The 12,926-nt window shown below is 37.2% G+C and overlaps 1 protein-coding gene across 1 annotated transcript; it reads left to right on the top strand.

The window, feature by feature from the left end:
* The first annotated feature begins 4,622 nt into the window (after positions 1-4,622).
* Positions 4,623-11,217, top strand: LOC116718959 (immunoglobulin-like domain-containing receptor 1). The gene is made up of 9 exons (XM_032561270.1): positions 4,623-4,907; positions 5,542-5,712; positions 6,921-7,070; positions 7,359-7,478; positions 7,572-7,718; positions 7,865-7,987; positions 8,517-8,698; positions 9,645-10,235; positions 10,349-11,217. Exons 1-9 carry the CDS (start codon positions 4,862-4,864, stop codon positions 10,385-10,387), a joined length of 1,569 nt encoding a protein of 522 aa, XP_032417161.1. The 5' UTR covers positions 4,623-4,861; the 3' UTR covers positions 10,388-11,217.
* Positions 11,218-12,926: the final 1,709 nt, after the last annotated feature.

The following is a 12,926-nucleotide window of genomic DNA, read 5'->3' as shown; positions in this document are numbered from 1 at the left end:
TTGTCAAGGTGTGCTAAAAACCAGCGAGGATTGAAGAGGACCCAAATGCAGTGGAGTGATAAAACAAAGAATTTTAATCACAAAATAACAGAAATATTTAAAGAACTCAGGGAAACACCAGGAAGACAGCAAAAGGTACACACCACATTAAATCATCGTTGTTTTTGTACAAAATCACCAGTAATTATTCACATGTTAATATTTACTAAATATATTCAAATCTTTTGTACATGTTTTACTATTTACAAAATAGTAAAATATTTAGTAAATTGTAAATATTTAGTAAATATTTATTATTTACTAAATATTTTACTATTTACATAGTAAATATTTACTTAGTAAATATTTACGTAGTAAATATTAGATTATTTACTATTCGATTTACCGAATAGTAAATAGTTACTATTTACTAAATAGTAATGATTTAGTTAAAATGTGAACTAAATTATCTTTGCAATTAATGTTATTTTTTTGACTGGAGTTGATTGGAGAACTTTTAATCAGTAATCCATGAATTCATGATTTTCTGGCGTGTAAGCCACAGAGCACAGATCCAAAATTCTCTTAGCAACCTTTCAAAGTGGGCAAGACGAGAGAACATTGGATTTAGTTACAGCAGATGTGTGTTGATCTCCATATGTGGCATCTTGGGATTGCTAAATCTCCATGACAACCATTATCTTTGTGCCAACTGTTTCTAGGGGGCCTGCAAGGAAAATACATAAAAAAAAAACATATCTGCCATATTTGCTAAACCAATAGCAAATATCAACTCATATCAGCTGCCTTGGTTGGATGAGATAAAACTTGAACTTTTCATTAAAAAAACTTTTCAGGTGGATCAGGCATAAAACAAAAGATGTGGAAAAGCTCCACTGTTTTCTTGCTGCAGGATCTGTGAACCTCCTGGGATGTTTCTCTGCAAGGCATGATGATTTCTTTAAAATGTGTCATTTTAAAGAAGTTCCAGATCTAAATACTAAATAAGAGAGTTGGGAAGACCCAGAACTTGAGAGAATCTATTGAGATTCTGCAAAGAACGGTTAAAGAATTAAACCCTCTGAAATGTTGTAAGACAATAAAACACTGTCTTATTGGCAAATGTAGGCTGTGAAAAGTTTTTGACAATTTTAATAAAAACTACTCTTCAGGTTTTTCCTACGGAGAACCTACACATTAACCTACTCAAACACATATTTCAAACCCATATTTTATGAGCAGGAACTCCTTTTTTTATTTGTACAAATAGATATAAAGTAAAGCAGTCTGGAGTGACATGTTTAATTCTGATTAAAAAAAAAAGAAATTTTGCAACAATAACGTTTGCAGAAAGATGAATCCAGGATTTTAGCTATTTCTTTTACCAAAGTTGAAGATTTGAAAGGGAACATCAATTCCTTTCATGACCTTAGCCTTCATTCATTGCTTGTTTCAGATCGGAGGGAAGAGCTCCAACAGTGACCAGCCTGATAATATCTCAGGAATGTCAGTGAGTAGCTCTCACTTCTACAGAAGCTCAGCATGACATCACCATCAAGTAAAATTTGTTCCTTTTTTGTGTTCCTGTTATGGGTTTGCCTTGAGAGGGTTTAACACAGCTTAAATAGTTTGACCAAATAATCAGGATGCCTCCTGGCTGCCTGCCTTTAGAGGATCTTCATGTAGTGGGGGGGAGATCCTGAGGTAAACCCAGAACTCCCTTGAAAAATCATCCGTAGCACTTAAACTATATAAACCTTTTGTCCCATTCCAATCAAAAACTTTCATGTATTTTACGTGAGATTTTAGGTGACAGAACGACTGTCTGCAGAGGCTGTAAATAATAACTTCAAAATAATAAAAGCTGAACAGACTAAATCTCTATTCACACCTGGAGCATTTCACTGATGGTGGATGTTTAGATTCCCCTTCTGGGTCAGATGAGCCACTGCACAGAAATGGAAAATAATAGATGGATATAAGACATCTTTATACATGAAATAGACCAGTTTTTAAGAAGGAAAGCTAGTAAAATATAAAAACAATTAGTAAAATGCTCAAACAAATTATATGCTGAATTATAATTTCAAACATTACGCGCATGTGGCACTAGTTATATGTTGTATGCTCGTGATGCATTTTAGCAGGATTAAACATTCTGGTTATAACTTGAAAGTAGCAGAGAAATTAACTAGTAAAACAGAGGTTAGATACACAGTACAGTAAAAATGAAGTTTGATTCTAAACCACAAACCTTAGATAAAATGAATGTGTATTTAACATCGCTGCTTTTTAACTCTAATGGACTCCGTCTCAGTAAAGAAACACATGAAACGAACTGGAATTTAAAGCACTTAAAAATAACAAAAGTTGTGAAAAACCTTAATGTGCAGAGAAGTTATATTTAGTATATAGATTAATAATTTATTAAAATGCCCAACAACAAAAAATGTAATAATCTGAGAGTGAATACATTGTTTTTGCACTGAAGCCTCAGCAGATGGTCAGGATGAGTGCGAGCACAGGCAGGAAACCGCGAGTGGATCTTGGCAGATATTTCCTAGAAAAATAGTTTGAGGAGCCCCAGGTGCAGAGGGGCTGAGCACAGAAGCAAAACAGGTTCTGGGAATTTGAGGAACACACGAGGTCCAGTTTACATGCAGATCAATCCAGATTCTTTGGGGAGATAATGTGTGTATATTTACAAAACGATGGGTAAGTCTGATGAAGTAATAAGAGGGTGAATACTTTTGTAAACAACCACATCCCGATGTGTGTGAGCAAATGGGAGAGTACAGTTTTTACTGACACCTAGCGGTTTGAAATAAGCATTACGCCTTCACAAAAAACGCTACAAAATGAAAACCTATGATTTATATATAAGTGTATCTTTTTTTATTTTAAAAGTTTTTCATTTAAAGCCCATTGGTCAAACTACAACCCAAAACTACCAGATGTCCCGTACTGTTTATATCCAACAACGTGACAAAACATTTTGTTCTGAACTTAGACAGGATTGCACTTGGGTTTAGGAATTGCATCAATCCTTTTATAATTGCTTGGCTATTCTACCTGGACAGATTAAAAGTACTGGGTGAAAGATAAAAACTTCAGTCAGGAAGAGCAGCACTTCTTATTTGTTACATGACTGCAAGCCAGATATTTATGAGACAGAGAAAATAACTCTCTAGGGTGTGGTAGCTTTGAAAAAAATGTGTAAGCGCTACAAAGACTTAATCCTGCATAGTGAGGGCAAGTCTCCCCCCGCCCCCAAAATAAACTCTCTTTGGAAATAGAAACTATTTATTTGACCTGTTGGGATACTTTACCATTTTATAATAATCACAGACTTTGTGATTACTAAACGTTTTTGTGGATTGTATGTAATCTACAATTATCTGAAGTGAACAAAATAAAATAGTTTATTTTAAAAATGCATGATTCATATTTCTTTTTGAATGAATTATCAAGAAGGTTTTGGAGTTTCATGTTTATCTGGTAAAATATTACATACAGACAGGAGGATGGACAGACAGCAACTTTGGGACAAAAAAAATATTTTTTTTCTTTTGAAAGACATTTAGATATATTTTTAAGGGTTAACGTTGATTTTATTGAAAGCCTGCAAACCTTATATAACTGGGGTGGAAAATCATTATTGAATATGCAGCTGCCTACTCACCCATTGTGCAGAACTGCAGGTTTGTTGACGTTACAGTGAACTAGTTCAATCCTTCGATGCTATATTCAAATTGTACTGAAGATGCCTCAAATGAATCTCATATTAAGAAAACAATATTTGAGTCTAATATCTTCAACCCTAAGCTTGTGTGAGATTCTTGTGTTATACTCACAAGTAAATAATTTTACCGCACCACACTCTCCACAATAAATTTTAAAACAACAATGAATAACAGGATCTAATCATTTAATTAAATTTAAATAGCAGTTATTTGTTGTTATTCCTTCTTTTTTTTTATTAGAGCTGCTTGTAGCTCGGCATCTTCAGTTTCAGACTAGTGGTAGCAGCAGAGAAGCGTAGTCCTTTAAATTTGCTTTATATTGTCATGAGCTAAGTAGTTATATTTGTGTCTCTTGTGTGTGGTAAAAGTTTGTAGCATATTTTTTACAGCCATTTGTTTATAGATTAAATTAGTTCTTGATGGACAGATAATTAAATAACTTAAATAATATTATGAAATAATAGTTTTAAAGACGAAACCAAAACATTTAGTTTTGGATTTCAAAAATTAAATGTGATATAATGTAGAATTATATCAAATATAATAGATTTAATAAATTATTTATCGTCTTATTTCTAGTTTTAATAACTTAATGACATTTTTTCACAATTATTTCATAAGTTGTGTCTTTATAGTAATTTGGCTTCCCTCTTCACTCTCCCGGTGGAACTTCCTGGATTTACAAAATTATGTGTCAATGTATTTTTTTCCAGAACAACGGATGCATAGAGAAACCAGCTGATGTTATTTGTACTTGGAGGTTTTTCTTACATATCACATATTTATGTTTCTGCTTTTCCAAATTTGCCTTTGTTTTACTTTCCAACAGTTGATAAGGCGCCTGTGGGGGAATTCAGTTCACCTGTTTACGTCACAGCCCCGGATGAGCTCACCTGTTTCGGGGTGTGGCCAGAGGCGAGCTCAGTATCAGCCACAGGCGTAAGAGGACGGGAGCTAAAAATTGTAGAGGGGAACGATGATTAGCTGGTCTTAGGTCGAGGTGGAAACAAAGTCTTAGCTTTGCTTGTTTTTCAGAAAGTTTTTAACATTTGTGGCCTGGTCGAAGTTTGAGTGAGCATTTTGGAGTCGGAGGTTGTTTTTCTGGTGTGTGTGTGGGGGTGTGTGTCTATTTTATCATCATGTGGAGAATACTTGCCGCAGTCTTCCTACTGTCTCTTCTGAAAGGTCAGTGACACCCTTTTGCTTTCTATCTTCGTAGTTTATTAAACCTATTTGTATATAAATTGGTTGTTATTAGTTTATTTCGAGTTAAACCTTCTGAAGTTAAGGTATCGGTCACGTGACGATGTTCAATAGATAAAAATGAAACTCTTCTTTTGAACAGCCTATATTTGGTATCAAGTCGACATTTGCACATTTTATTTGTATCTAAATACATTTGTTTGTTGTTACTGTTAACATTCATTTTCTATCCGGCCACTCTGTTGCTTCATTAGCTTCAGGTCCAAAAGAATAGGGGGAGGGAAAAAAATGCTTTTATAAACAATGTTTACAGGTCACTGCTTCCCGGCCCAGTTTACTTTTAACCACTTAATTTTAAGCCAAAAGAGTTTTAATTCCAGTTTTTTTTGAAAGATGTGTATGCAGTTTCACTGAGAGTCATTTCCGGTGTTTGTGTCTGTACTACCCGTCTTTCTGGTTTTGCCAGTCTGAAATGACCTCCTTGTTTGGAAGAGAGGCCCCGCACACATTGCTCGACGCCAGCCGCTTCCAAAGGAAGGACAGCCCAGTCCTCTAAATCAGCTTCACCTTTTACGTTGGTTTTGATCTGAAACTTCTTTAATCTGTTTCTCCACAGAGTCAGCTTGTATTCAAGTGACAGTTTCTGAGACACAGCGCTCCACAGCTCTGTTCGCCTCAGTGATTATCAACTGTGATTACTCCACGTCTGCAAACCCCAATGAAGTTCTTGTCACCTGGAGGTTCAAGTCCTTCTGCAAGGATCCTGTCCTGGAGTACTACTCCACAGGTAAAGTAGATCTATTTCATGTCAGAGAAAACGGGTGGTGTGTTTGGTGGCGGTGTTGACATTTCCTCCCAACCTACTTAAAGTTCATGCCTGCAATCAAACCAGTTTCGTTCCCATGTACTTTAGCAATGTGAACCAGTTTATTTCTTTCAAATATTTTTTTAAAAATCAGAGCTAAATAAATCAACTTTCACACTTATGCTTCTTTTTGTGAATATTTTTATATTGCATGCTATTTTCTTGGAGTGAGCTTCTTACCCTTGTTCTGGCCAGTTTGTTCATATAAGATATGACAGACCACAACTCCTGATGAAACTAAAATATCTCCCAGTGACATCCTGCTAAAACTTGAGTCACATGTCCACGTTTTCTGACAGTAAGCCATGAGCAGATTATGATAAATGACTTTAATTGGTTACCCTGCAGTGGATAAAGATTGTAACAATATGGAAACAGGTCATCTTGTGGTTGACTTCTTCTTTTTGTAGCTGAAAGAGTTGAGCACAAAACTGGTAAAGGGGGTGAACTGATGAGCACCCAGTTGTTTTCTTCTGATGAAACAGACAAGGTTGGCAAAGTATTATTTGTTAAGACATGAATTGATGTCTCATCAAAATTCTAAGTTAAAATTTGTGTTGGACCTAAACAACAATTGCGGTTAAAATATTTGTGTACAAAATATGTAGCATTTTCAAAGACAGTGGTGCATCCATTCACCAGGCGTCGGTAGCTAACGTATCTTAATTTGGATGCCAAAATCTGCACCTAAAACAAGTTAATGTTGGACATGCTGCAAATTTTACAATTGATCTTTCATAGAACTAGATTTAGGACAAGGAGAAAATTACAAGTCAAGAAATTATGCTACAGAGCATGTCTTCAGAGTGTCAAGTTGAATATAACACTCCTGTTCAGTCTTGAAAAGAGCGAGTCGTCTTTTTATGTTTCTCACATCCTAATCAATACGTAGAGTTTAAATTATGGGAAACAATCGGTACTTGAGACTCAGCTCTTTGTTTTTGAATAAATCTTATCTTCTATTCTACTGAAAGTCAATCACAAAATCACTATATTTGTAGATTTGTATCAAAAATGCTTCAAACATTTGAAACTTGAGTCTGAAAACTTCAGAAACCCTTGGAGCACACACAATTGAATAAGTGAAACAGTTATGACTTGAGCCATGCCTCTGTTTTTGTTTTTAACAGGGTACCAGTCTGCACTGCAGCTGGGACAGGACCCGGCTAACGATTGCCAAGACAGTCAGCGGACAGTTCGAGTCGTAATCCAGAAGAGAGGAAGCAATGAGCCGATTCTGGGATCTGAATATCGGAATCGAAAGATCTCGATACAAAATAGTGAGTCCATACAAGTTTCTATAAGATGTTTAATTTCAATTAGGAGATTGCTTTATCATCCCACCCTTTTATTATTTTGAACAGTCTTAAAATATTTTCACTTAACTCAAACTATTGCGAGGTAATGGGTATCAATAAAGTCCATTTTCTTCATTGAAATTTAATGCCATTCTTCATCCCATACTCATCAATACAACTAATGTGAGAAAAAAAAAATGTTTCAAACAGGCAGTTTTATCCAGACAACCGGACTTTAACATTGATGTACATTTGTGTGTTTTTGCACAGAGGCAGACTTGGTGATAAATGAGGTGATGTGGTGGGACAACGGCGTTTACTTCTGTGCTGTTGACGCTCCTGGAGACACCACCGGCGACTCGGACAAAGAAGTCAAGCTCATCGTCTACCGTAAGAAACGGAGAACGTCAGCTTCTCAGCCGGGATGGTTCCTTCTGTAGCACAGTTCATCCAGACGCCACTGTTTCTTCTTCTCTCTCCTAGATTGGCTAACAGTGCTGTTCATCGTCATCGGGGCCCTCCTCCTGCTCTTGCTCATCTGTATTTGCTGCTGCCAGTGCTGCCCGCAGATTTGCTGCTGCTATGTCCGCTGTCCCTGCTGTCCGCAGAAATGCTGCTGTCCTGAAAGAGGTAAATGTTGCATGATGTAGCCATCAAATGATTTAATAAAGTCGTATCCCAAATAGCATAGCTGTTGCTACTTGGAATATGCTGTTTGCCTCATTTTATTTTTAAAGTTCTGACTTATTTTGAACATTACCTTTGTTACCTTTCAGCTGTTATGCAGCATCGCATGATGAAGGAGGCTCAGAGGGCCATGGCTCCGTGGATGAATGGACAGCAAGTTTATGCACCACTGAGCCATGTGTCCTCACAGATGAACCCAGCCCTCTATCCAGGTGCACAAGCTACTTGTCTGCTTCTTCTTCTCACTGATTCTAGTATTTGTTTTTTCCTACTTCTATAGCAAATGGGTGTCTTATTGTTATCCGTACAATTTATAAACACAATTTTAAACAACAGCTGTGTTTTTAGTGTTTGTTGGGGTTCTGATCAGCATCTGTGTTCTGTGAACAAGCGGTGGACATTTATCGTATCGTCATTGTGATTTTTTTTTTCTTCTTAAAAGAATGTTGATTTGTCATTGCAATGATACATTTTATCGCAATTTATCATTGCAATCATTGATAAAAAGCAATCAGTGAGGTTTGGTGGTGGGGTAGTAACTTAATTTGGCTAAAGACTAAACTGAGAAAATTAAAACTGTGAGTTCACTTTAGCCCATTTGGCCTTTGAGGCATTATTATTGATCCACTAAGTTTCATTCAAAAAGGGAAAAGTTTGACGCTAAAAAATATCAGCTTTCTAATGGATGTGTACTCTCCTTTAACTGTTCTGTGAACTTGTGTTTTGTTTTTTCCTCTCTAGGATCTGTCTCTGGGAAGAGCATCCCTCTAAAGCCAATGCCCCTGCCCACCCCTCAGCCCATAGCTTACAGCATGCCCCCTCCCAGTGTCCAAGGCACCCATGTTTCTGCCAACACCAATCACATGCTCGACTACCTGGAGAACCAGGTGCGAGGAATAGATGTCACAAGTCCTCTTCTACAGGTATATTCCCCATATTAATGCTTAACCTCGAATATTTAAATTAGAACTTTACATAGGACTTTATGTGTTGCTGTTCCTGTGGGCTTTGATTCATTTTCTTTGCTTCTTTTAGCTTTTTATTTAGAAGCTAATATAAATTATTACAAATTAAATAACACACTTTGATTACATTATCACAATAATTTTAGCATTTAGCTTTTTGCAGCTGATAAAATATTATTTAGTTATTGACTTGGCCTGAAATTCACTGCATGAAATGAGACTAGATCACTGTCCATAATTTTAACACAGATTCATTGCTATTGCTACTGACATGCATGCATCAACGTAGTGCTTCCTTTAAAAACATAAGTTCGGCTGCATTAATTGCTCCTTCGATTATTCCTATTGTGCTCTAAAGAAATCACCACCCACTGTTTCCATTCCTTTCCACATGTGCCTCAGTTTTCAATTGTTGCTCATTTAGGACCTATTGATGTCAACGTACAGTTAGTAGAATTAAAAGTTTGGTAGTTTGTAACTATAGATATTAAAAGTCCAGGTTTAACATCCATGGCCTCAGACTTCCCTAGACGTTTTGGTTTGAGTACCTCTATGATCCTGAGAGCCATGTTGTCCAGATCCCTGGTAGGTTGAAGAAGAGCTTTTGATATGTTAAGTGGTGATCTTTCAGCTGCAGTCTTGTCTGTAATTTTTGCTTCCTTTTTTGTTGTTGTTGTTGTTGTTTCCCACGTAAAAAGTAGGAGTTGGCTTTATTTTATACTGTAGGAATTATCCCGGCATGATTATCTGTAAGCTTTGCTACTGATGCAGAATGTAATTTTTATTTTCCCCCCACTTTCTTGGATTAAAGATCTTGTTCACAGTTCACATTATTTAATGTCCTTGTGCATAACTGAATACATTTGTAAGGTGAAATAAACTGATATTTTTCTTTTTCTGCCAGTCCATGCCACCCTCCCACATGCAGCATATGCCTCCTCCTCCCCGGCACATGCCTATGAATGTCCCATTTTCCCCGGGGGCTCCCAGTATGATCTCCGCTCTCGATGACGGTCCAATGAACCGCCGCATCATTACAGTTCCGCCGATCAGGGAGAAGCAGTCAGGAAGACCCCCGGCACCCAATACCCGCCCTCCCAGCTCCAGCGAGAGCAACCGCAGTGGCTTTAGCCGCTACGATGAGCGTGGGGCAACAGGCGGACGGCGTTACCCCTCTCCAGCCAGATCTAGAGGAATTCCCCGGAGCTACAGCGAGGAATCCCTGGACGGAAGAGGTCACAATAGATCGAAGCCGGGCATGGATCGGCCTCGCTCCCGTTCCAGGGATGATTTGTTTGATAGCAGGTCCAGAGGGGACTACTCTCCTCCAGCAGCAAGACGCTCCAGGGGATCATGGGGCTCTGATGATGACTCCAGCAGCAGGAGAGGAGCAGCAGGGGGTAGAAGAGGAGGAGGAGGCTGGGCTGACAAACCTCCCAAGTACACAGAATACGAGCCAGGACAGAAACCAGGACCACGGAGGAATGAGTACTCTGTAAGGCACTCATTGTTTAAGTAAACACAGAAATGATCAAAATAGACTTGATGAAATGTTTGGCTTGCCCTCACACTTCTGAAGTGGATCTAAAGTGGTTTTCTCCTTCACAGGACAAAAGTTCCCGGAGCGCCACCAGCATTGTCATCTAAGCTGTCCAGCAGGGAAACAATTTCTGACCTCTCAGCAAACGTGCACAACTCATTTGCCTTTTGTGGCTATGGGTAAACACTTAAAAAGAACGACGCAACAGTTTTTCATTTAACTTTTTTGCCTAATTAGATGGAAAGAAGATGGAAATCTATTTGAAAGACTCAACGCAGCCTGTAAAGTGTGAAATACTGCGAGCTTCTAATGGTTTCCTTTGTTTAATATTCTGAGTAACACTCCCCTCTGCTGGCTTGCTTGTGTGCTTAAAGTACTCTGAGGTAGCATCGAAGTCACGGATTACCGTCAGTGTAATGTCAAGTAAACCTCAAGTTGGATGTTTTCCTGGTAATATTATGATATTAAATGCTTTTGCAATTGCAATCAGGGCCAAAACTAACTACAGCTGTTACATTAGACCTATTTGAACCCTTCATAATATGAAAAGACCCTTGTCCACCTTATGCTTAAATTTCTAAGTGTATTTTTACATCTGCTGGACATCTTAAAGTGAGTGCAATGAATATAATTTTTAACGTTTTGAAGGAAGCTGTGCCACAAAAAGCAGTCGGGGTTATTTTTGAACATGTTTGTAAATCTTTGTGGAGGCGATAAATTACATATTTGCACTTAGTGCTCACTTGAAAAAAAAAAAATTAAGCTTTGTGTGTAAATAAGTGATGATTTTGAGTGATGTAGGAGACACTCCAAACTTTTTTTTTTTTCTTTTTTATAGTTGCACGTTGTGAACATATGGTTGCCTTTGATTTCTCTGTTTCCTAAAATCATGTACAGTTGGTGTGAATTTATTAATAAACTTTATACCTTTTAGGTATCATTGTTCTCTGTCTTGAAACTTAACAGTTGAAGAAAAATATTCTGTCCCTGTCAATGTGCTGATATTGTTCTTGATTGAAGGTAAGGGATGTATTCTATAGATGTTTTGAATCATTTGACAGATATTAGATGTATCACATCACCCTCCCTAGAATAATATAAAATTGTTGTCATTTAGAAAAAGGTACAAAATCTTAACTAGCATTGTGACAAAAATTGTCTTGTTTTGGCTTGAATCTATGAATCTGTCTTGTATAAAATTACTTCACCCTGTTTGTGACTGAAATCACCACAACATTGTTTAAAACTGGCATGAATAAATATTCAGCTTCACGAAATCAGCTGTAAATTCAGTTTGGAATAAAGACTCCCTTAACAAAATATTCACTATATTTCCCTGCAAAAGAACCTCCTGCATATAAAATCAAATGGCACAGTTGGTTCTAGTTTTCATTCCTTTTTCCATCAGCTAGTAAATTTCAACTTCACCCATATATATATCAGAAAAGGGTGATATAAAGCGACACAAATGATAAAATCAAAACATTTAAAGAAAGTTATAACAATAAATGTTTTCTAACTTATTCTTACAATGTCACAGCAGTCGCACAAAGAGGTAAATGTATTATGGATACGTTTAAGAATGCCTGAAAAGCAAATTAAATCCCATATTTTTTACATTTATTTTTTTTTTCTACTAGAACGACTCTACAATTGTACAGTTCCATCTTCCCTTTAACTGTTTTCATGGATATGATGCCGTGTGCACTAAGGAGTAGCTGACTTTCAGTGTGTCTCAGTTCACAGATGGATGATTGTCTGTCTTATTTATTTTTCTGCCGCTGTTTATCGTTTTCCATCTCTGTGGCTTCATGGATGAGAGGAAAAACAACCTTGATTTCAAGTGTTCCTGAACTCTGTAAACCAGAACAATATTGTGTTGATGATACAAGGAATAAACCTGATGTGCCGTTTTGCGCTTTCCTTTGATCTCCAGCTCATAACTCATATCTGTCAAACTGTGCCTGAACTGCGACTGTGCAGATGTAGCTTTCTGGAGTTGTGATGCGTCAGCTGTGACTGAGCCTGTTCATTTTGCCCACTCATTTATGTGAACAGCTTTAAGCCTCTTCTTTTCTTTCTGTCCTTCCGTTATGTTATTGTGCCATTACAACTAGTGTGGTCCGTACATAAATACTGCTCTTTGAAAAAGCCTCTCTGAGCCTCCAAGTATTTTCCCTCACGTTTGCATGTGTGAACTTTTGACAGATGCATGTACAAAGGAAAGCCAGTTCAGCTTGCGTTTCCTCAAATACCAGTCTTAGTAAAATAATAATAATAATAATCTAACAATATTTATGTTGGATTTTACAGTTAGGGGGTCAGGGCATGCATTAGAGTATACTGTATGTGTTAAGCTCAAGGCCCGGGGCCCAAATCGGCCCGTAATTGTTTTTTTTATGTGGCCCTCATAAAATAGGAAATAGGTCTTTAAAGGAAACAGCCTCACACAGAAATGCTATTTTAGCAGCCAAATCAAAGCAGTTTTTGTCTGTGCAGTGCCAAATATATTAAAAGATGCTCAGTACTATTTAATTTTAACAAATACCAACAGAATGTAATGTTTTAACAGTTTATTAATGTGGTAGTTTTATCAATATATTCTGCAACGGCCCTTTGAGAATATTTGTGACCTCGATTTGGCCC

Source organism: Xiphophorus hellerii, chromosome 4 (genome assembly GCF_003331165.1).
Source record: "Xiphophorus hellerii strain 12219 chromosome 4, Xiphophorus_hellerii-4.1, whole genome shotgun sequence".
In the NCBI taxonomy this organism is placed as follows: Eukaryota; Metazoa; Chordata; class Actinopteri; order Cyprinodontiformes; family Poeciliidae; genus Xiphophorus; species Xiphophorus hellerii.
This window is presented reverse-complemented; position numbering and strand designations above follow the sequence as displayed.